Genomic DNA, 26,623 nt, shown 5'->3' with positions numbered 1-26,623 from the left:
GTGGAATCAGCACGCTCTGGTAGCCCGGAGGAGGGATGGGTGTGAGGAAGAGGAGGAGGACAGGGTGGTGGTGGTGGTGGTGGGAGAGAGTTAGTGCTCCGGTCTCAAGCTGCATGCATGAAGAAAGGAAAAAACAGAGAAAGAGAAAAAAGAGAGAAAGAAGAGATGGCCAGCCCGGACATTTACCACTAGCAAATGGAACCGGAGGGAGTCCGCCAAATGCTGGAGTCTGAAGGTAGCAGTTACAGGGTTCGTTGTTATTTAGTTTACTCGTTAAGTACTGATGCTAAACTGATCTCCGGGGGGAAGGGACAGGATCACTAACCATCATTTTTCATGCAGATATTTTTTGTATATTTTTTTTTTTAAATATTTTTCCTGTGTGGACAGAAGGATATTTTATTTCAACATTCAATTATTTTCTATACAGAAACAGTATGAATAAATGAACTTTTTTTTGTTTTTTCTTTTTCCCAAGAGGTAAGTAAAACATTTTGATTTTTTTTTGTTTTTTTCTGTTTTTTCTTTTCTTCTAAGAGGGGGCAGGACGGGGCGGGCAAGCTTCACTTTGCAGTCATCATCTGTACAAACTCTGCAGAGAGAGAGAGAGAGAGGGAGAGAGAGAGAGAGGGAGAGAGAGAGAGAGAGACAATAAGGACATCTGCCTCAGCCTGTTGCCACTGAGAGCAGTCACCTGCTAAATTGTTAAATGCTTTATTAATTTTTTAATCAACTCGAGCAGGTTCACAACACACATCCTAATTAGTGTCCCCTTTCCAAACAGCTTCCGCGTTCATCTCATTAAACCCCATTTGATTAAAACGCCCTCGCCGTGTGCTTACAGTTACGACGCCACAGAAATCAGAGCTGAAAGGACGACAAAAAATAAATAAATAAAAAATAGGAGCCTCTCGTTCTCTGTCTGGTACGAAGACAGCGAAGAGAGGAAGTAGGCCACTTTTCAGCCAAAGACTTACGGACGCTTGATAATATATTGACAGTCTTCTAGAAAACGAAGGCAGCTCTGGTGTGGTGCGCCGAGGGAGCCGCTGGAGGTGGGGAAGGGAGCGAAGCAGTGAGGAGGAAAGAGGGAAGAGGCCCCGGGGCATCCTGACGATAACTCAGAAGGATGGCTTTCTCCCATCTCTGTTTCAGCGGGCTCCCGTCTAATGACTAATATAAAGTGTGGCTGGCCTGTCTTTCATCACCCTCAGAGAAATACACGGCGTAGAAAATGAAGCGCTCTGCTCTCCCCCGTTTAATAAAAGCTTCTCGCCGTGGCCTAGAAACAGAGGCTATTTGTGCACCGTGACGTCTTTTTTTTTTTTTTTTTTATCCCCCCCCCTCAAAATGTGCTTTACCTTCGTAGTTGACCTGTCCGTCCCCGTCGATGTCTGCTTCTCTGATCATCTCGTCCACCTCCTCGTCCGTTAGCTTCTCTCCCAGGTTCGTCATGACGTGACGGAGCTCTGCGGCGCTGATGTAGCCATTTCCGTCCTGCGAGGGCGACAGCGCCACATGAAATGTGTGGCAAATAAAAAAAAATAAAAAAAACGGGGGGTGGGGGGACTGACAAACGACGGGGGATAAAAACTTCTCCACCGGGGTCGATTAATGAGCGGGCGGGTGTTAAGTAAGCAGGAAGTTGGTGGATTGATGATTCTTCTTCCCATTAAGCTGAACTTCATTTATCGCTCGCCTGGCCTGGACTTGAAATTTTGAGTTATCGCACCCGTGACTCATCGGGCTGATTTGAAAAGACTCGACCTAAAAATCTAACTTTTGGCTCTGTGAGCGGGGAAAAGGCTGGTAGGCTGGTAGGAATCTTCACTTGCCTTGTCGAATACCCGGAAAGCCTCGCGGATCTCCTCCTCGCTGTCTGTGTCCTTCATTTTTCTGGCCATCATGGTCAGGAACTCCGGGAAGTCGATGGTTCCATTACCTGGAATGAGTGATCAATGAGGCACATTTAATCAGAAAAAAAAAAAGAAGAAAAAAATCGCAATTACTTGAAAAGCAAACTCAGCTAAGTAGAGATAATAGAGGCCGACATTTAGCTGATGAGAATCGGTCAACTGAAAATATTTATCTCGTGGCTCACTCCTCTTTCATATCCTCTTGTGCGTGACAGTTTCTCGTACGCTTTGAAAGTGGAGAGAAGCTCTCAGATCAGTTTACCGTAAACCTGCCTTCTTATGGCTGAGAGCAGACGGAGGGTACGTATGTGTGCGACTCGGGTGTGCTTCCCTTTCTTCCTCGGGGAAGCCCTGGGAAAACGTTGTGTACGCTATACGCAGCAGGACAGCATAGGGAAGGGGGAACCCGTGGCCGGTCATCCATAATGTAGACATTTACTATACTGTGCAGCTTGGCCTTCAAGAAGCACGGCATGAATCAAAGGGCTCATCTCTCCTGGAGCCGCAGCAGGAAGAAGAAGAAAGGGAACTTCGGCTTCTTCCTTTCTCTAATCCACTTTTCTGCGTCCTGCAGCCTCTTGTCTTATTTCAGTGGTTGAGGTGTTTCCACTGTGACTGCTGCAGCATGCATGTCTGCCTGCATGTGTGCGGCAGGATCAATATCCATGTAGATGTGTCAAGATGGGATTAGCGTTGGATCAGACCCTCCGCAGAGGGAAGGGATCTATGAAGAGCTCAGCAGCTCGCCTGCTGCACCACCGCAGGAGGGTGGATGAGAGAGAGAGAGAGAGAGAGAGAGAGAGAGAGAGAGATAGATAGAGATGGTGGCCGAGCGCTTCCCTTTGAACCGACGCCGATACGAACATCTGGAAGCATGTTTTGCGTCAACAACGGGCAAAAAGTAAACATAAATTTGTGAGAGCGGATTGAAACGAAGGTCAGAGACACATAAGGGCAAAGTACCCATGGGGATTAGCCCCGGGGTGGGGGTAGGTGGGCGGGTGCGGGAGTGTAGGCAGATTAACCAATGGCAGAGAGAGAGAGAGAGAGAGAGAGAGAGAGAGAGAGAGAGAGAGAGAGAGAGAGAGAGAGAGAGAGAGAGACAGAGAGAGAGAGCGAGATAGAGATATAGAGTGTGTGTGTGTGTGTGTGTGTGTGTGTATGCACAGAACAAAAAGGGATGCAGTAATATGATGGGGCAGATGGTGATCTCATAGCCCGGGGTAACAATCTAAGGACCTGTTATCTAACAAACAGAGACAGCCAGCAGCGCCATGGGAACACATGCTGCCACTGGGGTGGTTGGGAGGGAGATGGAGGGGGGGTGGGGGGGTGAAGGGAGAGAAGGTGAAGTGTGAGCCTCGGAGAATGGCACGGTGGCCAATATTTCAAGACAAGCGAGGTAGCCCTGGGTGTTACCTGCTCAGCTGCAGGCCATGTGGTGGCCGTAGAACAAGGAGGAGGAGGAGGAGGAGGAGGGGTGGAGGCAAGGAGAGATGAAGATCGGGTGGAAGGCAGATGGGAAGACAGACAGAGAGAAAGAGAAAGAGAAAGAGAGAGAGAGAGAGAGAGAGAGAGAGAGAGAGAGAAAATAGTGGGAGGGAGAAAAGAGAGAGAAACCACAGAGAGGGAGGGAGTGCGTGGGCGGCAGAGAGGGAGATGGAGATGAGGGAGATGTGAAGAGGAGAGAATATAAGGAGTGAACCGAGTGGGAGATGGTGCGATTACACATAAGAGGTGCTGACGCAAACTATAGAAGGCTGAGGCATCTCGGCGCACTTGTGTGTGGTCATTGTGTGTGGTTTTTTTTTCTTTTTCTTTTCTGCATCATAAAGCCAAATTCCATCTCTCCGAGTGAAGAAACAAGGGCAGGATTGTGTAATGCCGATGAGCAATGTGCAGTGGCTGGAGCTCGTATTTTTGTAACCCTGTTATTTAATCCACAATTAAACATTTTTACCTCCTCACACACACAATGCAACCTTTTCTTTTATTGTTTATCTGAAGCTGTCAGAGGCTGTTGGCAGGTTTACAGAAGCTGGTGCATCATTCTGAGCAGGTGTGTGCTGCTTTTCTTCTCGTCAATCTGATACTGTAACCCACGCCACTCATGAATTTGCAGCAAGCTTTTACAATCGAATGGCCAGAAGACTGGTTTCTCTCACTTACAGCCTCCCATCCTCTCTCCCATTCATTGTAATTCTTTGCCACGGCCTCCTTGTTTGGTAAATAAAGCAGATTTTCAATGGGCCAGCTGACATCCCATGGCTGCTGATGTGGGTACTGGATGTGCAAAGCGCAGAGAGGCCTTATGTAACCACTTTTATTTTCCATTACTAGCTTCATTGCTGTCTGACCTAGATTGCATCAGCCAAGGGAGGCAGAGGCAGAACAAGGGGATGTTAGTGATGGTTGGTGTGTGTGTGTGTGTGTGTGTGTGTGTGTGTGTGTGTGTGTGTGTGTGTGTGTGTGCGTGCGTGCGCGCATCTGTGAGGATGAGAGATAAGAGAGTGTGTGTGCGCTTGCTCCTGGATGTAACACGGTGGGGGAGGGGGAAGGTACGCCGAGGATGGTGGGAGGACGTTTCAATAAAGGCGCTGCCGCCAAACCACGGCGCAATTGATTCCTCCTGATCAATGTGGTCCCATTTGACAAATCCTATAAGCTGACAGAGCGCCACTGGGGTAACGGCCCCCACTGACAGTTACCATCCTCCGCCTGCTCACAACCTTCTCCCGATTCCCGCCCGTCTCGCATACGTTCTTCCGAACCTGATGGGAGCTGGCAAATTCAGGCAAATTAAATCGGCCATTGACAGGTCACTAGGGCTTATACGACGGCGAGGGGGGAAGAACGTTTGACCATGTCACCTGTTCCCCACTAAAAACTCCTCATTACCCCCCGCCCCCCCGGCACTGTCAGCTACGATGGTGCTGCACACAGAATGACTAAACTGCTGACACAGAGGGAGACGTCATCTTAAAATAAAGCTGGCTGGACAGTTGGCATGGACAGTTGGCAGAAAGGGGAGGGACGTGGGCAATGACACCACCGAATGTGTTTGGAGACGGGGCAGTAATGAACGCCCTCTGTAATCCCTCAACCATTTGTAATGGAGGTTTCGTCACTAAAAGACAAAATATTTCTCATGAAAACTGGCCCGTGGACACACATACACACACTTTCTTTGCGCACTCCGTTGTATCGTCAAGGGGTTTGAGGTGGAAATGGGTAACAGTTGTGTGGTTCGGTGTGACAGTAGCAGTTCATTTTCGTTGATTAAAATGAGGGCATTATAGGAAAGCACCACATTAACCTAAATATTAAAACCTTTCCACGTCGCTCGAGTAAATTTAATGATTTGGAAGCACATCAGCCTGAGGTGGACACTCGGCGTGTATCCAGTGGTCGTCTTTTGGCAGTGTGATCGCCATGTCATAGATCAGAATCAGTGCCGCACGCACGATTCTGACTCCATCTCTTAACAAAGCATGAGTGATACTGACCGTCAGCATCCACCTCATTGATCATGTCCTGTAGCTCGGCCTCCGTGGGGTTCTGGCCCAGCGACCTCATTACGGTGCCAAGCTCTTTGGTGGTGATGGTGCCGTCGCCATCCTTGTCGAATAAGGAGAAAGCCTCCTTGAACTCTGCGGGGGGAGGAAGGTTGGAGAAGAAAAAGAGGTTAGTTTGTTGCTGCTATGCAGTCAGGGAGATGGGGTTACAAGAGGGCGTTTTGGAGTTGGGGGGCCTGGAGGTTAATAGAGACTGAGGGAAAGCTGCACTGACTGGAGTTTAAATGCAAATGTGAGGAAAACTTGAAAGTTATGAGGCTGCTGAGCTCTGACACTTTTCTATAAACCTAAATTGACAGAATGGGAACTGAATGAAGGCCAATGACTGCATCGCCTTTTCTGTTTCTTATAAGCAGGCTTCTTGACTACGGGGCCATAAAAACCCATCCGGGGAAGTGAATCCAGGCAATAGTGAGCGTTAGCCTTGGGGCCTTAGCACAAGCTAATTAGCCACAGAGGGGGTTCAATCGGGAAGGAACTGTGCAGCTTCCAATTTTAGCACAAAGCCCACGTCGCTTATTTATTATGAATATCAAGGTGCCTCGGCGACCAAAACTACTTGTTAACTCGGCTGGAAAAGTGACGATTCACTGTGGCTTTGTGTGTTTCTGCCCTGACTCATGGCTGCTGCGAAACTTCTTCCTCTTATGCCTCTGTTCATTCAAAAAGAAAAAGAAAAAAGAAAGATGGTAACTATATACCCAGGGAGGGCCTGCTCCCGAGTTCTTCCATGTTCTGTTTTTTACTTCATGTTGTGTACAAGTGACGTAAAAAGCAGCGACTGTGACCGTTTGGAAATGTATTGGGGATTAAATAATCAATTGATTAAAAATAAATAAATAAATAAAAAAATCCATGCACTTACCTGCAATCTGTTCCTCTGTTAGTTGGTCAGCCTGTGGGTGTGGAGAAAGAAAAAAGAGGGAAAGTTACTCAACAAGGAAAACTGTTTGGTCATTGCATTCCTCACCACCGTCCCCGCCCAACAAGTACAACACAGCTCAACAGTGGCCACTGTGTGGAGGGGTCAGCTGGCCTCATCCTGTGACAATGTTCTCTTCATTGTGCTTATCTAAATGCCATTTGTCTTTCTCAGCACAGTTCCGTGGGTTTGAGTTAACCCCCGGATAGTTTCATGCTACTTGGAGTACTTATAGCGTCCAGTCCTGATCTGATCACGCCGGTCACGGAGAGTTAAGACAATTTTGGAAAAGTTGTATTTGTTATATGATGATATTGTGCTAGAAGTGCCAAGAAGGTGGCCCACAAAGCTTAACCTCCACCTCGAGGCAGGGACTGAGTATTTTCAGGGCACATCAATGTTTTTCATGCCTGCTTATCACGGTTCAGTTTGCTCCCTCCCTCCAAGCTGCTTTCCTTCCACTTTTAATGGCTGATAGTGACTCATGCGCTTCTAATCACTTCTGAAGTGAGCGTCCACCATCAGGCCTTTTACAAAAAAAAAAAGCCTGTTTGTTAAAATAAATAAATAAATAAAAATGAATAAATCTACAAACCCCCTCCACTGATGTCAAACATTCTCAGTGGAAAAGCACAAATGTGCAGCTACTGGTGCAAACGTTTCCCATCCCTGTTGTGTAGCAAACAACTTTGAATTTTACAATTGTTATTGTTAACAGATCACGCTGACATCATTGTGCCTGGCAACAAAGCAGGAACACACAGAGAAAACTTGAGCAGACACAGATGTGTGCGCACACAAACATACACAGGAGTAAGCGCACACTCCTATTTGCATTCTTCCTCAACACCAATTCTTTCCACTCCAAAGTTGCTTGTGAATTAGCCAGAGTTGCCACTTGTGCTTTCATGCAAATTCCTCCACCCAGCGGTGTGTTTACGTGTTTGTGTGTCTCGCTACGCACACATCCATTCCCAGTGTCGTCACTTGACTCTGGGAGCCTGAACTACAAAGACTGGGATGTGAGAGGGTTCTTTGTTTTTCTGTAGTTGGGTAAGATATAGCTGATCGCCACTTGACATGCAGCAGGATGACCTTTTAAGTTTTAACAAACAAAAAAGGACTTTTCCTGACGGCTAGAGCAGCAACAGCATGTGTTGGACTTATTGATCCGATCACCGAGGGGGGTCTCGTAGGTGGAGAGCTACAGCAGACTCTCATAGGATTACCTGAGCGGACTCAATAGTCTCCTCTACCCACTGTGACGGTGCTTGCTTATTCTTCTCCCATCCTGCACCCTCTTCCTGTTACCATTTCCATCTACGAGCAATGGAAATGTCAAGACACAAAAACAGCCGGCATACTGCTCTTTGCGACCAATAAATTCACCTACAACATTGTTTTTTTTCTTCCTCCTTCCTGTGTTACTTGGCCACTCTCTCGACTGATGAGTGAACTTTCCAGTCTTCCCTTGAGTCACCCTCTTTGTCATGCTGTGTCACTCTTGCTAAATCTTTGTGTCCCCTGCTGTCTCTCTGGGTGTGGGGTTTGGTGACTCACTGCCATGGATCCTCCCCTGGCTTGGGCCCAAGCTGTTGGGGCCTTGTGGTGCGGCAACACCACCTCAAGGCCCTTGACTGACCCACCTTGGTCCAATGGCACTTGGACCATGGCCAACTCCTCCTCTTCCTATAAACATTTCCCTTTCTGCTTCTCACTCTATATGTGGCATAACGTTCAGCGGAAAATCCCTGTGATTCAGCATCCCCACTGTCTTATGTACATGGTCGCCTGGTGCCAAGATTCCAGTTTTAATAACAGCTTGTAAAAGACCAGGAGTGTGTGTTAGTGCATTTGGGAAAGGAGATGCAGGGGGTGGGGTGTGTGTGTGTGTGTGTGTGTGTGTGTGTGTGCGTGTGTGTGTGGTGGTGGTGTTGGGGGGGGGGTGCTCTGCTGGCAATGGTTTACTGGCATGAGTGGGTCAACCACTCCCACTGTTGTCCGGGCAGCCGGCCCCAGCGATGCACTCCAAACATGACTGTGGGAGGCAGGAATACCTTTCACACTGGCTTAATGCTGAACACCACTTATCCTCGTTTCACACCAACTTTTAATTTAACATGGGATGCAAAATGTCGCAAGCAAGTTATCTTCTTGTGTAATGTCCAGTTTATGAATGTTTAATGTGCTATGACTGCTGCTGATTTGTTACCGGGTGATCCTCGGAGTAGCATCTCTGCGTTCAGCAAGTGCGAGGCGCAGGACCAGCTGTCACTTTGACAGATGGGCGTGACACACACACATGTTTACATCCCACTAACACTAGTACAAACACAAAGAGTCAATGTGACAAAGCCACACACACACACACACACACACACACACACACACACACACACACACACACACACACACACACACACACACACACACACACACACACACACACACACACACACACACACACACACACTCCCTTTCAATAGAAGCACTGAGCTCCACAGAGCATTGAACGCCTCTTCTCTTTGGGGCCAGACAAAAGACAGCGAGGCCTCTGGGCCAAGTTGCGTCTGGAGGGGCGGAGGGAGGGTGGTGTGACCAACGCCTGTACCTCGGCCTCTTGTGACTGGGCTTCACCATATGGCTGGTGGCCGTGGAGAGAGCAGGTGCTCCTCAGTGGCACAGACAGGACTTTATCACTCCTAGACACCAGAAACATGGGACGTGGGTAGGTGTTGCTGCCAGGCACATAAATTATTCACCGCAGCGGATCGGATGTCCGTCAAAGTTACTAAACATGCATCAGCAAACAAGAGCGTAACAGGAACAGGATAGGGCCCGGCACGGTCCGACTACCTATTCGATACTTCCACCTCAATGGGGGAGCCTGTTTCCGCTTCAGCAGGCGCATTGATGCCGATGCAGGGCTCACGGGCCCCGGATTAAACTTTTCAGGAGCGGTGATACGCGGGGGCTGGCTCCACAAACAATTCCACTTTACACTCCAATTACTGCGCTGCGTTGTTGCAACATGAAACTGCATCGCCGCTCGATACCATATATAGGATATTTGATCACAGCAGAGTTGGGGTGGGGTGGGGGTGGGGGTGGCGGAGGAGGGCAAGAGAGAGAGGGAGGTGTGCAGCTTCTTGACTCCCCAGGGCCATTAATGATCTATCAAGCTTGATAATCAATAGATTAGCTTGAAGCCTTCTTTTCCAGCATGTGGATTGTTTCCTTTTGGTAACTTCCTCTGATGTGGCGAAGCTCCTGGGGAGCCTTGTCTTTTTTTTTTCCCTTAGGTCATTGCAGATGTCAGTGTGGCGTCAACATCTGGTGAAATTGGTTAAGACTGCTCCACTACATTGTGCAAATCACTCCAGCTTGGCGAAACCACATCCTTTGTGGCGCACTAGAATACCAGTGACAACCTATGCAATGTGCGTGTTGCTCAAAAATAAAAGTTGCAGGACTAAACTCAACAGCTGTGGGCGACTTCACGGGGACCAGTGCCAGGAGTTGCAGTCAGGTGTTTTGCATACAAAGACAGATTTGCAAGAGGCAACCAAATCAGCCGACACAACGCCAGAGGCTTCAGAAACACAAACCCCGCCATCGGAGGCTGCGGACAAGGCTGAACTGCGTCTCGCAGGCCGGGGAGATACAATGGTTGCCTATAACCTTGCAATTACACAAAATGGTCAGCTTCCGTTGCGGAACACTGACGGGATACAATAGTTAGCAGGAGTCTAAACCCTCCACCTCCTCCTCCTTCTCCATCCCATCCACCCCCCACCCCCTTTCACTTCCACCATCAAGCAAAGATGGTTCAACCCTTGGAAAAACGAGGTGGGGGGTGGGGTGGGTGGGATAGAAACCAAACGCACCCCCCCCCCCTTTTTTTTTTATTCACCCCCCCCCCCTCCATATCTTCCCCTACCACCGATCCACTCCTCCACCCATACAGAGGAGCGCCATCGGCGGGCAGGGGACATGACCACATCCCGGGAGGAGCGGCGGGGCTTTTGCTCCCCACAACGCGCCTGCTCCTTAAGGCGGATTGCAAAATGCACCTTAATGCACTTATTGCTGCAGAATTATGCAGTAATAAGCCCATAATAGCCTAAAATAGTCTCCAATAATCTACCCACACCAACAGATCTGGTCCTGGAATGGGGGCGGGGAGGGGGGTGTGGGGGGGGGGGGGGGGGTGAAAGAAAAGAAAAAGCGCTACTGTATGAAATTGCGCAGTTATGAAAGCATATGCAGTTTTAAGTTTCCAGTGATTAATCCACGCACACGGTCAGTTCGCACAGTTTGGGTGGGAAGCACTCGCACCTTCCTGCAACATGTTTAAAAACGCATCGCGGGCGTTTTCCCCCAACGCACAACCGGAATCAATGAACAGCAGAAGACAACCACATGAAAATACAGCCGCGGCGTAAACGCGCTGGTAATAACACCGACCTGCCTAACAATTAAAGCTTAAATCTCCTTCTACCCCCGCCCTCCGAGCCTTCCTATCTAGTATAGAATGAATGGCGATACGTACCATGTCGGAAGAGTTGTGTGCTTGTTGGTCTGGAGGCAGACTCGGAGTGTGGTCGTTCCTTAGATGGAGTTCCACTGGCGGGTTAGCGGCGTGTATATTGGCCGTGGCCAGAATGGGGATTGCCTCGTGTATCCCTCCGCCACGCTAGCGCGGATCACTCACTTCCTTATTTCGATTCAGGGCCGCAGCAGCAGCAGCATGCAGCTCTTTGCAGCTCCTTGCAGCTCCTGCAGGCACGCAACAGGTCCATGCGTGAATCGGCAAGCCCGCAGAGCATTCTCGCACTGCGATGCATGCTCTGCGTAAGCGTGGTGTGTGTAAGTCCATGCATATAAGTACATTGTTTTGCAGAAATGGACAATAATGATAGTATTCCACTGTGCATGGAGCTCGAGTGTTTCATATCACTTGCATCATCTTCTTGGATATGTTAACAGTACATCGCAGGGAAACACACACACACTTATGCACATGTATGTGAGGGAGAGAACATGCAAACTCCTCACAGAAAGGCCCTGACCGGCATTTGAACCAACGGCGTGAGACGAGCCCTGCAACCGTAATCATGACATTCATGGAGCTCAACGCTTTCACATCACTTTTATTATCTCCCCATCTGCAGATTGCATAATATAGAAGCAGTGTGACATGAAGGAATTGAAGCCGTAAGAGGACAACTTCCCTGCATATATATATAAAACTTGTAAAAACCTTATTTGTCAGTGAATTTCAACCAATTTCCAACAACTTAGAGATCATAGTAATAACAAGTTTGTTTTTTAATCCTGATTTACCAATAAAACACAGATTTTGTCATTTAATTAATAATTTTAGCAATAACTTTAAACTGTACACAAAAATGTAGACTGTACCTTTAAATGTGTTGTTAACTGTAAAAACAATTTTTTTATGATATTTCAAGTAATGAGGCTTGAATAAAAATAAACTGTTGCAATAAATGAGACTTGCAAACACACATATATTATTTATTAATTTATTTTTATTCCTGGAGGAGAGGTGCACTCTCTTGGCAGGGGACTAGTTTCCAGCAGCGGAAGGATACCTCCGGCGTACGGGTCCCTGGTTGACACTGGAGAGTTTGCTGTGCCGGTTTGTAACGCCGCCTCTGATTGGCTGATGCGGACCTGCAATATTACACCACATGCGTCGGCCTCATCAATTGGCTACACGGGACCTGCATTGCACCAGGCAGTGGCACTTGATGGAGACATAATAAGTAGAAAATACGTGAATCTTAAAAAACCGACGCGTCTTTCGGCGCCGCTTTATTAGCCTCCGCGAGTATTTACGACGCAGTTTGGCCCGCTCGCGGAAGATCCGTGAAAAACGGCGACACGTTTACATCCACGCGGGCTGAATGAATGTTTGATGGGCTCGGTGAGGGGAAGTGCGCACATTTACTGTCTGCTGGAAGGGGCTGCGTGAAATCGACAACATCGCTGTGTAGGGATCATTTAAGAGAGTTTAATCCGGCTGGTTGTGGTTATTGACGTAACCACAACCTGTGCAGGTGGAATGACGGTGCAATATTTGGTGAAGTGGACAGCAGCACCGCGCGAAGGTCCAGCGCCGGACTCAGTCGGTTTGAAGCGCCACCAAGCGGTCAGAGAGGGGAAGTCATTGTTTACAACAGCTATTTTTTTAATTTTTTTTTTTGGTCAAAGACCCAAAATAACCAAAATCTGCCCCAAGGGCCAATCACTGCTCATGGCCTGCTCCCTCTGTCTTAGATTGTCTTTTTTTTTTGTGCCCATCACCACAAATATAATCAACAAATGCAACCTCCATCCATCATCCACCTAAAGGGTGTTACACACATTTCAGTTCAGGGGCCACATACAGCCCAGTTTTATCTTGGGTGGACTGGACTGCTAAATTAATGCCATAATAACCTTTTAATTTCGACTTTAAAGGTTTTCTTTGTTTGCAAAGTTAATGTGATCATCGTTTTAACATTTTATTTTTCAGAAAACCAAACAATTTATTGTACGCAATTACCCCAAATGACTGCTATCTTAATACAAATCCAATTTGAACGAAACATTCTGCTGCAAAATACAGTGAAATGTCAAAAAAAAAATATAATAAAAATGTCTATAACTGTTGCATTATGCTATGAGGCTAAGGTTAGCTTCCTAGCAATGAGTCAGCTATTTTCCATGGCAGCGAATCTTATCCCAACGCGGGTGTTGTGTTGTGTTGTGTTGTGTTGTGTTGTGTTGTGTTGTGTTCGCTATGCTTAAGAAAATTGTTTAAAAAAAAAACAAAAAACATTAAAAAGAAAATCATAATGTTTCCTTTAAAAAAAATTCCCATTTGCTTGGTGGGTTTGGCGGGCCGGATTGGAGACACTTGGTCCACATGCGTCACGTTTGACTCCCCTGTTTTACACCACCCATCCATCCATCCATCCATCCATCCATCCGTCCGTCCGTCCGTCCGTCCGTCCGTCCGTCCGTCCGTCCGTCCGTCCGTCCGTCCGTCCGTCCGTCCGTCCATCCATCCATCCATCCATCCATCCATCCATCCATCCATCCATCCATCCGTCCACACCACAATCAGATACAGAAATCGCACCTACAGGCATTTTAAAGTCACCGCTTAGCTTCAAATGACTCTGGAAAGAACCAGATGCGAATAGAATAGAATAGAATAGAATAGATACCAATCAAACTCAAACCCATGATCTTCTCGCTTTGAATTAAGAATTTAACTTAATTATTTTATTCTCTATCTGTAGCGTCATTTCAATGCATGTTTATAGAGAAAAAGACCAAAATTCCACACGAGCAAGCTTAAAGTAGAAAGTTATAAACCAACAGATAAACCAACTACAAAAGGTCAGATTATATCTAATAAATTAAAGAAAGAAAGAAAATAGCAGATTGTGTTTGTTCAGAGAAAATCATGATTAATTGTAATCTGATTATGGGGGACATTTTATTTCGGTTTTTAAAGTAAATTTCATGGAATATTTAATCGGATCCTCATGTTAAAGAAGGAAAGAAAAAAAACTTTTGCACCTGATGTGAAACATCCAAACGTGACAGGAGATTTTCTGGCGAAGCCCCCGGGGCTCCAAAACCAAAGCTGTGAAGAGAGCAGCTCTGAACAGGGGCGGCCATTCACTTAATAATTTAAAATCATGATTTAATCATAAGGGCCCATAAGGTAACATCTTACAGCCGCACAAACGTAACCTATTAGGCCTCCTGTTTACATGGGTCTACTTAAAACGCAAGGGGCGGACGCCATTTTGCATATTTTGTTAAACATCGTGATAAAGACAAACAAAATAAAAGTACCTTTTGTGAAGATAGTTTTGTGAGATTTGCGAAGTACTACGCAGCAGAATAGTAAAGTCTTCCCGTCAGGTCGGGGGTGGGTGGGTGGGTGGGGGGGGACTCTTAACCAGAGTTGAGCCGTTTCGTTTGTTAATCTGCTGGAACTAATCGGGACTTTCTTGCTTAATCTGTTCGGTGTTTTTGGCCTGTTTAACAGGAGCGACGGCTCTTACATGAGCACGTGTACATTCCCCCCTCGCTCACACACACACACACACACACACACACACACACACACACACACACACACACACACACACACACACACACACACACACACACCAATCGGCCATAACATTATGACCACTGATGGGTGAAGGGAACAACTTTGGAGGTACAACAGTTAGTTCTGAAAGAAAAAATCGGATAACGGCACCGGGGACGCTTCACCACATTTTAACGACACCAGTCGCAACTAACTCTGGCCAGTGGGTGAGACCGGGGAGGTTTTCAATGGAAAAAGTTGTCGGCAACGCGAGCGTGATCTTCCTGTGCATTTGTGTTTGATCGTTTCCTCCTATAGTACAACATTAGAACTTGCTCATGAATGTGATTGTGTGCCATTGACTGAGTAGTTTTTTTTTATTTTCAACAATCCCTGTTGCAAATAATTGATTATAGGCTATGGATATATATGTATATATTTTACCCGGATGTATTTGTAGACAATGGGATCGATCTATTTGTAAATGTGTGTGAATGTAATAATAGAAAACCTTCTTACACGAGAGGACGACTCGCTTCTAATCAATGCTTTTGTGCATTAGGAACTCAGGCTGGTGCTGGTAAATGGCCGGGGGATGACACACAGGATAAGGCTGATTGACGCTGGCTCTGTTTCCAGGTAGATCAGGGATGTCAAACTCATTTCAGTTCCGGAGCCACAAACAGTCCGATTTCCTCTTGAGTAAGCCCGACCAGTGAAATTAAACCACAATAACCTTTAAATCTAAACTCGAAAGCTTTTCGTAGTTTTAAAAAAAAAAAAGTCTATATTTTCATAAAATCAAACAGTTACTACTAATAAATGGTCTGCAATGTCATAATTGTAGACTTTTTTTAATGACAACTTAAAATACAGTGAAATATCCCCCCCCAAAAACTTCCTTATAAAACTTAATGACAAAAAAACCAGCGCCAACTTATGGCTGAACATGCTCACTACAACGATTTCAGCATTTATGTCGTTTCTGTGTAAACGGACGTTGTTTTCAAAATGTGTAAACAAAACGTTTCTGAAAAGAAAACGTGAAAAACGACGCGACGGAGCCTCGGTGTTCGTGTTATATCCGCCACGCATTCTTTAATATTAATAAGAATGACAAAATGACAACGGCTTGTAATTCATGTAAGAGGAGGCGAAAAGTAGTACGTACGACACCAGCAACTTAATCACCAGAGTTTAATTGCTCAGCACCTAAGTCCAAGCCGTGCTACATGCTACATGCTAAAGAGTTTCAGGGCTCCGCTACATGCTAAACATGATTTAAGCATGACTGATACGCTCATTAAATATGAGCTCGGTCACCCGGGCTTCAGTTTCCGGCGCCCATAGTGCATCGTTTGCACGTGGAGTTTCAATAATTCTGACATACAGTATGATAAGTACTCATATCGGTAAGTCGCTAAAGGTTAGTACTTGTACTGGTTCTTTAACAGAGTAGTGTCTCTACGTGTCAGAGCTTGGAGCGCCCGTATCGTTTTGCACCGCGGTCCCACGGACCGTGTGACGGTCAGGTGAGGAAGGTGAAGCGGCATCATGAGGGCGATCCATACGTCACTCGGCCGGTGGCCATAATGTTGTGGCTTATCAGTGTAAATAAAAAAAAAAAAGAAGTGTTGAAGTTTGGTAACTAACATTCACATTTTTCTCACCTTGAAGCTGTGAAAAGAGGCTGACTGGAGACAAAATACATATTAAAAAAAAAAAATATATATATATATATATATACTGATAGTAAATGATCACAATGTTCTTTTTCTTGTGTGTGTGTGTGTGTGTGTGCAGAGATGAAGTGTCTCTGGGAGGACTGTTTGCTCTCGCAACGTGATCTTGAGTAAAGATGGATGTGGATGTGACATTTCAGTGTGGTCAGTACTGCAGCATCACTATGTGCTTTACAAACACCCGACCCAGGGTTTTTTATTTTATTTTACATTTGCCTCATTAGAGCGCACACACACACACACACACACACACACACACACACACACACACACACACACACACACACACACACACACACACACACACACACACACACACACACACACACACACACACACACACACACACTTCTTTCTCTCTCTCTCCTCCCCAACATGCCACGCTTGATTTAAATTATTTTTTTCTTCCGCCCTGCATTTGCTGATGTACGAGCTGTGGTCGAGATGCGTGACTGATTTAATAGGCCTCGTGTGCTGCGGCACAAGAAGCTCTGCTCTCACTCGAGCCGGTGCGATGGGCCCTTGCTGCACGGGGGCCCACTTTCTCTTTTCTTTTTTTCTGCTGAGCACCGGGTTACACATGGCTCCACATCAGGAGGAATTAAATCAACGCTTGCGCGCGTGTCGGGACTGCAGCAGGGCCAGCTTAGCTGGATTTACTTAACTTAAGAGGGCCGATTTGAATCGAAGACAGCCGAAATGGAAAAGGCTGCAAAAAAACATGCAAGCGGCCACGCTCTGCATTCTTTTGTTTGTTTAAAAAAAAACAAAAAAACACTTAAAAGTGAAGCATTAGTGCACTGACATTCTCCAGCTGCTGCAGGCAACGTCTGAGTAAAACGCTGTTTTATCTCATCCCGACCTCCAGATTCAATCGAGAGCGTGGGAGTCCGACGGAATATTCTCGTAATTAGCGGCCAACAGACGAGAGTAGTTCTTCAGGTCCGCTGCGCCGCCGTTCCCGCAATGCGAGGAAGACGGTGGGAGGGCAGAAAACATGACTTTGCATATTAATGGGAGTGTTGGTGACACAGAGGACAAACAACACAGAGCTGAATAATCCATCTGCGAGTGTCGCGGGCCCACTGGTGAAGTCGGTATAGAGCAAACCCAAGTGACAAACACAGCAAGTGAAGGGGGGGGGGGGGGGGGGGGGGGGGGGGGGGGGGGTATTCGCGTTCTGGCCGTCCGTTTACGCGACAGTGCTCGGAGCGGCTGAAAACACAGGTCTTTTGAAAACGCGTCTTCTGCTCCCGCCAAATGTTTAGTTTGTTTATTGTTCAGGGACCGTGTACATTATAATAAATATTACAAATAAGCATTAAGTTGTAGTTGTCAGTTGTTGTGGCGCTTGAGTGAACGTGATGGAAATGTTGATACTTTTGCGAAACCGATCGCGACCAAAGATCACTGCAATCTCAACATAAAGTAAATTCTGATGAAACTATGTGATGCAAAATACAAAGCGCCTTAAGCTTGACACCCCTGCTATAGAGGAATCTTAAGGTGGAGCAATGACTAACACACCGTCGCCGTTTATTTTTGTCTTTATTTATAGTTGGAACACATGACGGTAACATAAAGAGGGGGGGGGGTCAGAAGCCAGACACGACGTGCACAAAATATATCAAAACTCTCTGGGGAGACGACGGCCGATTCGTCTCTTTCACACGTTCACTCAGCGATAGATTAAGAGGAGGAGGAGGCGGAGGCGGCGGCGGGAGAGAAGGTTGTTGAAGTGAAGGTTAGAGGTAAAGCCCCTCCGGCGTCCCCTCCTGCTTCTTGTACAGGACGTTCTCCTTGGACTTCTTGAAGTCTTCGTTGGTGACTTTCATGCGGCGCTCGCGCAGAGCCATGAGGCCGGCTTCTGTGCAGATGGCCTGGAGGACAAAGCCAGGGTGAGAATTTATTAGAATAATAATAATAAATAAAAAGGCGTCCTGTACTGTGGAGAGCAGAAACAATGAGGCTCTTTGTCAGCGGGCCCAGCCTTTGTGTGTTTAGCCTTCCTGATTAAGCGAGCGACTCGTGTGAAAATCCACAAACAGTGAAATGCGCAAACAGCTTATCAGCAGGATTATCGAGCAGCACGAGTGACGGGGCTGCGTTGAACTATTAAACCAACAGTGGCTTGGGGGAGGCTGCAGCTGCTGTTCTCACCACAAGAGGGCAGCAGAGCTGAGTCACAGCTCCCAGAGTACAGTTAACTGAATGGAAAAGCCACTAAGGGTAATTAAGTGTTGACATGAAAGTCATTTAGAGAATCAGCCCCAGTGGGATTTTTTTTTTTTTTTCTGTCAAACGGCTTCATCTTGGCTTTTTTCCTCCTCCTCCTCCTGCTGAACCACAGTGCGAACTGGCTCACTGCCAGCACGTCAAGACGATCAATAAGGAGCTGGAGTCACAGAGGCAGGCCACAGCAAATGAAGAAAACGCCACCGGGGTGTTTATTCACTTCTCAGCACAGCTACACCTGGAGGAGTAAGATGTAACCTGTCGTCCTGGGAGACTTCACCAAGGCCCCGTTTGCACCACAATGAACATTTAATCGATTATTAAAATAGTCGTCAACTCATTCAGTCACTGATTTATAACATCTTTTATTTACTTTTTAGAAACGTAAGCAGCCCGACCACAGTGTGGCAGTAATGAGCCACCTGTGGCTTTAAACTACCAGCACAGCAAGAAATAGTTGTTTTAGTTTTTGTCACGTGCGCCACAGTACAGCCAGTCAATGCTTTCAAGCAAGATGGTGGAGGTGGAGGCGAAGGCGGAGGTGGAGGCGGCTGCCGAAAGGTCCAAGAAACGGGCGAAAAGAGACGCGTCAGGAGAGAGAACTTCACGGGGAAAAAAAAGAAGCGTGGGAGCAGCACGTCACAATAAATCCACACCAAAAGGAGGCGGGACCTGAAAACTGAGACCGTTTATATTTGTGTCCAATTGTTGCTCATTCTTCAGCATTAATTAAACTCACTGCGTCAGTAAGAGCTGTGACAGTAATTTAAATAAAATGCTGAAAAAAAAAAAAAGCAGTGTTTTTCTTTTTCTTCATGATAGAATGTTAATAAGTTACATGGGTAAACAAAGGAGAAACACAAACTTTGTGATGGAGAAAAACCAAAGCATCCCCACCTTGATGTCTGCTCCCGACAGGTCGTCCTTTGCCAGGATGAGGTCGTCGAGGGTGACGTCGTCCGCGACCGTCATGCGGCTGGTGTGAATCTGGAAGATCCTGCGTTTGGTTTTCTCGTCTGGCAGCGGGAACTCGATCTTGCGGTCGATTCTCCCTGAGGAGGAGGAAGAAGAGGAGAGCCAACGGGATGTGGTGAGAGGGTGTTTTTTTTTTTTTTTTTTTTTTTTTTTTTTTTTAAATCGTACTGTAACCGGTAGACATCACGACACGCGGCCGATCAATCGAGCCGGCGTCGGTGTGGCGGCTTCCTTTCTAAAAGGCGACGCCACAGCGAGTCTTTAACTTTCAAAAGCAGAAACGATCCTGAATATTTTCCCGTCCGACCCGACGCCCACTGACCAGGTCTGATCAGAGCCGGGTCCAGGGTTTCTATCCGGTTGGTGGCCATGATGACTTTGACGTCTCCCCGCGAGTCGAAGCCGTCCAGCTGGTTGAGCAGCTCCAACATGGTCCTCTGGATTTCCCTCTCGCCGCCCGAGTTGGAGTCATACCTGCGTTAACGCAGAACAGGAGAACACAAGCTCAAGTCTACCGGCCGACATTATGGGGTTATACGTCATGTCACCACGTGAACTCCTCCACTCTTCTTCTTCTACTCCAAAAATGAAGATCCCTTTATAACCACACGTACTTGACTGCAGACTTTAGAACGGTTTGAATGTTTTCCAGCGGTCAGCTGGTTTGTATTTTTGTGTTTTGGGTTCTCACACGTCGTCCAATCACCTCAGCTTATAACCACAGGAATGAGACGATCCTCTCGCCACCGCCAGCTCACTGACGTATTGTTAGTTTAAGGCAAAGGCATTTATCCGCACATTCCTTATTCAAGCCGGTCGATATCCAGCCTCAATCAGAAGCCTTGCAGGGTCTGGGCAGTACTGGTATGGAGGCATCACTACTTGCAAAGGTAGTGGAAAAAATTATATATATATATTTTTAAATATATCTTAACATTTCTCAGAAGGTGAAAGCAACAAAACTAAAGCTCGCTTTACCATCAGACGGTTAAAATAAAATAAAACCTGCTGTTTATAGGTCCTTCAGCACTAAATAAAAATAAACTCGTGAGACATTCAGACAGTTCTCACACTGGAACGTCCAACATGTCCTCCCTGCTCAGAGTGTGAAAACAGAGCCCACCGTTTAGTGCCGATGGCGTCGATCTCGTCGATGAACACGATGGAGGGCGCGTGCTCCTCCGCCACCCTGAACAGCTCTCGCACCAGCTTGGGCCCGTCCCCCAGGTACTTCTGGATCAGCTCGGAGCCCACCACGCGCAGGAAGGTGGCCGACGTCTGGTTGGCTACGGCCTTGGCCAGCAGCGTCTTACCTGGTGGGCGAGTAATTCAATTCGATTCAACTTTATTTATACAGCACCGCATACAAACAGTCATTTCTAGGTGTTTTCAACAGAGAGAAACCCAACAACAGGTTTGTCAAAGGTTTCAGTGGTTGAATCAATATATGAACAAACTTTTCTTGCATATGTGTGACGCATGTTCCAATCTGAGCGATCAGCGCCCGTCTGACTTTAAAGCTCTTTCACCGTCAATAATTCAGCCTCACGGAGATGTTTTTCAGTAAAGCGGGCGACAAATTATAAACAAACAACTGTTTGTATGAGAACTGAGACCCATGTTTTCCAGGGGACCGGAGATCGCGGGGTGCGGGGGAGCGTTTGAAGACGTCCAAATCAAACCCAGAATCTCTTAAGAGAACTCTGGTCCGGATCAAATAAAGAAATGTGAACGCTCCCCACATTCTTTGGACATTTCACTGTATTTTGTAGCGGAAGGTTTTATTAAAACAGACTTTTTATGTTGAGATTGTCGTCATTTTCAAGCTTTATCATTTGGTTCTGTGACCAGATGAAAGGTCAAACTTCTTAGGCAGAAATAATAGAAGTCGTCTCACGTAATTAATGTACATCCTTAAAAAATAAAATGTGAATATCTTTTGTTTTTTTAAGACTCTAATTAATTGGTTGGAGTAGTAAAAATAGCCATGATAAGTTTGCCATCATGTCTGTGAAGTTCTAATTGGATCCAAAAACAAATGAACAAAGATGTAAGTATTACCAACAGTTTTTTTTATTCTTTTTGCTTTCATGTGGGAATTAAACTTTATGTTTCTTTTAATGGCGATGGCCTGTAGCGCTCCATAAAAGCGCTCATAAAAACGGGAGGGATGGTACTCGACTTTACGACTGAATCAAAGCGCAGCCGCCTCCTCACGACTTGATCCTGTTCACATTTTTATGTCACGTTCATAAAGTCACTATTTTCCAAATGTTTCACTCAGACAATTCCAATGGTCGGCGGCTTTATTATCATGCTTTAATTAAACTCTGCGAATCGTGTGTCTATGTATCTTTCAGGTTATTGCCCTGACTGGGCACTTTTTTCCTTTCTGCAGCAGCGCTGACGGAATTCACCAGTGATGTCAAACTGTGGTCAGAAGCACAAGGGGTATGGACGAGGCATCCATTCGTCTCCGACTTTCTGTGTATCAATCGATTAGGAGCTGAATTACACAAATGATACATTCAGAATGATTTGTTTTCCTTTTGACCTTTTCATCAACATTGGGAAAATAAAGAAAACAAAACACCGTGGCTCCGTCACTCAGAACAATAGAATCAGGGCCGCTGGACTGTTTTCATAACTTGGTGACTCTGTGCCGTCTTTTCCCTCAGCAGTGCATCTCTGATGTTATTTGCCTGAATGATAAAGGAATCTGAATCTACTAAGAATGCACACTATGTCAGTCTCAATATCTGAATCAGACGATTTGGGTCATTATTGTAAAAGAATATAAAATCAGCATCTGTCCAATAAACAACAGTGAGCCGACATAACAATGGGTGTGGAGAACGTAAGCGCTTTCATAGGGAACTTTGTTTAGACACGTTATAAGTTGCGCAGAGGATTATGTGTTGCTATGGCCACATTTTTCATATCGTTGCATCCCTAGTTCCTACTGATGAAGAGCTTTTCATTGTGAGAAAATTATTTAAATGTGGCTTAATACCACATTTATTCCTTTTGTTTCACGATCGAGCTTCAAACTGGCCTACAACACAACAGGATGAATACGTATATTAGCTCCTTGTTCACAGCAGGAAGAGTTTTACTTTTGTGTTTCAGGACCTCACCTGTGCCAGGCGGTCCGTATAAAATGACTCCCTTGGGAGGCTTAATGCCCATCTCCTCGTAGTACTCTGGATGTGTGAGGGGCAGCTCCACTGACTCCTGTTTGGGAAAAGTAAAAAAAAACCATCACAATTTGAGGCATTAGGAGAATCGCGAAGTAAGACTGTTTGCTAATAAAGTTCTTTATTGAACTGTACCTTGATCTCCTGGATCTGATTGTCGAGTCCTCCGATGTCAGCGTACGTTTCTTGTGGAGCTTTCTCTACTTTCATGACCGTCACCAAAGGATCAGTGTCGTCCATCAACACCCCGATTACAGCATGGACCTATGATGACATATATGGGTTTTATTTTTTGTTTTCCAGCAGTCAAGCTCAGAATATTAACAACTCCGAGGCACAGTGAAGAGACTGGAGCAGTGACTCTCACCTTGTGGTTGAGCAGGACGGAGCAGCCCGGCTCCAGAAGATCTTTGTCCACAAACGACAAGATGCTGACGTAATGCTCCGAGCCCACCGAAGTGGACACGATGGCATGGTTGTCATCTATGATCTCCTCCAGGGTGCCTACGGACATGGGGGTTCCTCGCAGGTCGTCCACCTTTGACCTCTCCTCCTGTTACAATAAACCGGACACTATTATAGCACGTAGCGGAGCTCACTCTTGGTTTGTGGTGATACGCTTGGGGGAGGCCCTTTGCTGCACTAAATGCTCCTGTAGTCCAAACACATTCTAAATTTCTCAGGTGAGTAAATGTGGTTGTCTGCCCCTTTCTGTTTGCCCTGTGATGGACTGATGATGTGTCCAGGATGCACCCTGTCTTCACACATAGCCTCAGCTGCAGCGCTTAATTGGTATAGAAGGTGGATTGGATGGATGGAGAGCGTGGCTGACCTCCTGTTTCTCTTCCAGGGGCTTCATCTGCTCCTGGTTCCTGATGAACTCCTCCTCCATCAGGAGGTAATCTTTGATACGTTCCTGCTTCAACAGCTTCAGACGGCACTGAGTGTGAGGTGTGACTGAAAGACAGAAACATCCCAGTGAGTCATTTACATTAAGACATCTCAACATCATCAAAACAATTTAAAAAGGCGTTTAATAAAATCCTTTGGTAATGTTTTGAAAATTCTGTGGGTAGAGGTGTTGAAGGTTGATCCTGGAGGGCCAGTCCTGCATGTTTTCAACGTCTCCCTGCTCAAACATATTATTTTGGTGAATTGTTCACTATGAAAATCAGCAGAAAGCCTAATAAGGAGATCCTTGTGGGCGCTCTGGAGCAGGGAGAAGTCCAAAACATCTGTTATAAAGCGCTGTCAGGAGTTTTTAACGATCCTGACCAGAGTGTGAGTAGGCTACCCGCTACAACATTTCTTAAATCAAACAAAACATGAAGCCTTAATTACATATTTGAACCACAGACACTGTCCACTGTGACATATCAATTACCCAGGGGTAGTTTGCTCGCAGCATCAGGTCCCTTGGTCTTCTTCTTTTTCTTGCCAACTCTGGTTGGAATTGGAGGTTCATACTTCTTTTTCTTATCCTACATTTGAGCAAAAAAAATAGCATGAGACACAATAGTGACAATTAATCAAGACAGTAGTTCCCGAGGCACTCAAGTCCACTCCAAAGATTCACAAGGGGATTGCAAACCCCTCCTGATTGTAAGGGGTATAACATTTTCTGTGGCGAAAAAAAAAGGTGATTCAGCATTAAATTCATATATGACACTAATGACGTTGAAGTGTTCACATTGAAAGTGTAAGCAGTGGGAGGCTAAAGAGAAAGACGAATTGAAAACTAAGAAATTAATCTGGGACAGTGCTCAGGGGCCAATAGTGGTAAACCTGCTGGATTCAAACCAGCAAACGAACACATCTCAGGTCTGCTTCTCTAACCTCTAGTCCACCACCACTCAAAAAGAATAAGAGCACACCAACAGAGTTAAATAAAATAGGACTTCACTGAAACAATGGACAAGATTTGAATTGAATGCATCTTGTGGCGAAACAAATTGAGAATGATAAGACCCAAAGAGTTTATCCTCAAAGGAAAGCAACTTTAAAGTTTAGCAAAGAATTTCACATATTGTGTGTTATGTTTTGTTTTTCTTGGTATTTGAACATTGTGTGGTGGGGGAGTGGGTGGCCCAAGTTTAAAATGGTAAGACTTGGGTACCTCGAGAAACAGCTTGGGAATCACTGCTTTAAGACATTGTATTGATAACTCAAATTTTCAAAAGTTGGGAAAATGTTTAAAATTAGAGAATAGATCATGACCATGTAGGAGCACATTATACCACTGTGTTTCAGTAAATTATTACAGTTGACGGTAGATGAGATGGTGAATCTGTAGTATTGTGTTTAGCGTTAGCTGGCAGAAGCTGTGTCATCCTCACCTTGTCATCTTTTTTCCCCCCTCCTGGACCGTGTCCTCCACTCTGACTTTGACCCTACAACAACAACAACAACAACAACAACAACATATGGAGCTTGTAAATGCAGTTTGAAGAGAAATACTGGAAAACGTCTCCTGTTGCAAACGAAGATTTACCACTGACACAGATATTTAGCGTAAAGGTTTGTGTTAACATGACACGCAAAAATGTCAAGTTAACGCTTGCGGTAGACAATAAGCAAAGACAAAGGTACAGAGAAGAGATCTGGCGAATAAAAACATTTGAAGAAAAAACAGTTTAGACCTTATGAATGACTTTGCTAACGGGAGCTAACTCATAATAGCTAACGTTATTAGCTTTCGGCTACAAGGTTCGTCACTCCATTTAAATCCTTAACTAACACATGATCCACGCTGGAACTACATAAAAACACAAACAAAACAGTATCAAACCGAGTAAACGGCGTCATTTTGGCGGATTATGGGCTTAAATTAAATGAAGGAACGAGCCGCGGAGAAAACTGCTTGCTCACTTACCATTGTTGCTCGTCGCTTAGTGGTGACGTAGTAGAATCTACGGGAAGTCTGTGGGACCAAAACTGCCCCGCGCTGACTCCGCGTCCAGTGACATCATGGTGCGTTCATGTAACTGGGAATCTTTCAAGGATAAAAAATAAGTGTATGAGTTTTCATTAATTTTAATCTATTGCTGAATTGTTTATATTGTTTTTACTTGACAAACTAGTTTGGAAGGAAATGCTTACTTGAATGTCCCAGTGAAGTCATGATTAGAGTGTAGTGCATCACGGCATGGGGGATTTATATGTATAGCACCATTCAAACACAATGGTGTTATACAGTGCATTACAAGAAATAGAAGAAACACAGTAAAACTAAGCGATGAAGCATCTTAATACTAAGCAGTTAGGATTAGGAGATGCAATAAAACAAAGTGGTTAGGAAAGTATATTAAATGAAAAATCTAAAGAAGTTTAATCTATTGTTTAGGCCTGAGAATATTCAAAACTTTATAGACCAGATTTCTAGACTCCACCCTCTCTGTGTTGGTGAGGACTATAATCGAGCTGCAGTTGTCTAACACACTTTAAATTAAGACCTATAAAACACAAAGTTACAATAATCCAGCCTGCAGAAAAGAAATGCATGTAAAAGTTTCTCTGACTCTCGTTCCGTCAGACATCCATTAATTCTTGCAATACTTTTCAGCTGGCAGTGACCTGATTTTGTTATTGTCTCAGTGTGGTGGTTGTGTTTCAGGTCAGAGGTCCATAATTGCATCCTTGAAATGTTGCCCTGAGTGACATGCAGTCAAGACGAGCACTGGCCTTGAGCCTTTCCATGGCACAGGTGTTGAACGTTGATCCTGGAAGGCGAATCTTGCATCTGAATGTGTTGAATGACGTGGCCCAACAAACCAAAAAACACATCTGTTGTATAGAAAATCAAAATACATTGAAGGACAAAAGAGGCAGAATTTCACGAGTGAATGCACAAGGTTGAGATGCATTTAAATAGGTGAAGAGTACAGGATAATGCTGCAAAATCAATATGGCCTTGTTGTTCTTCAGCCCGTGAAGAGTGTA

At 45.6% G+C, this 26,623-nt stretch overlaps 2 protein-coding genes across 2 annotated transcripts; both read right to left on the bottom strand.

Moving 5' to 3' along the window:
* Nucleotides 1-323: 323 nt before the first annotated feature.
* LOC308126449 (calmodulin-1) lies at nucleotides 324-11,251 on the bottom strand. The gene is made up of 6 exons (XM_080490853.1): nucleotides 10,966-11,251; nucleotides 6,357-6,387; nucleotides 5,423-5,566; nucleotides 1,836-1,942; nucleotides 1,362-1,497; nucleotides 324-592 (listed from the first exon to the last, which is right to left on the bottom strand). The coding sequence occupies exons 1-6, from the start codon at nucleotides 10,966-10,968 to the stop codon at nucleotides 564-566; spliced, it is 450 nt and encodes a 149-aa protein (XP_080346979.1). The 5' UTR covers nucleotides 10,969-11,251; the 3' UTR covers nucleotides 324-563.
* Nucleotides 11,252-17,009: 5,758 nt separating this feature from the next.
* LOC308126023 (26S proteasome regulatory subunit 4) lies at nucleotides 17,010-25,600 on the bottom strand. Its single transcript, XM_080490102.1, has 11 exons — nucleotides 25,557-25,600; nucleotides 25,021-25,074; nucleotides 24,069-24,165; nucleotides 23,517-23,641; nucleotides 23,052-23,237; nucleotides 22,820-22,948; nucleotides 22,625-22,721; nucleotides 20,611-20,800; nucleotides 19,810-19,961; nucleotides 19,410-19,564; nucleotides 17,010-18,157 (listed from the first exon to the last, which is right to left on the bottom strand). Exons 1-11 carry the CDS (start codon nucleotides 25,557-25,559, stop codon nucleotides 18,023-18,025), a joined length of 1,323 nt encoding a protein of 440 aa, XP_080346228.1. The 5' UTR covers nucleotides 25,560-25,600; the 3' UTR covers nucleotides 17,010-18,022.
* Nucleotides 25,601-26,623: the final 1,023 nt, after the last annotated feature.

Source organism: Lipophrys pholis (genome assembly GCF_963383615.2).
Source record: "Lipophrys pholis genome assembly, chromosome: 21".
NCBI lineage: Eukaryota > Metazoa > Chordata > Actinopteri > Blenniiformes > Blenniidae > Lipophrys > Lipophrys pholis.
This window is presented reverse-complemented; position numbering and strand designations above follow the sequence as displayed.

Coding starts and splice junctions, on each gene's coding strand:
- LOC308126023 (XM_080490102.1), bottom strand. Junction 19,962..20,610: donor GACGCCATCGGCACTAAACG/GTGGGCTCTGTT, acceptor GCGTTAACGCAG/GTATGACTCCAACTCGGGCG. Junction 18,158..19,409: donor TGTCGGGAGCAGACATCAAG/GTGGGGATGCTT, acceptor TTTGTCCTCCAG/GCCATCTGCACAGAAGCCGG.
- LOC308126449 (XM_080490853.1), bottom strand. Junction 5,567..6,356: donor AACAGAGGAACAGATTGCAG/GTAAGTGCATGG, acceptor CTCCCCCCGCAG/AGTTCAAGGAGGCTTTCTCC. Junction 1,498..1,835: donor CTTTCCGGGTATTCGACAAG/GCAAGTGAAGAT, acceptor TCGCCCTCGCAG/GACGGAAATGGCTACATCAG.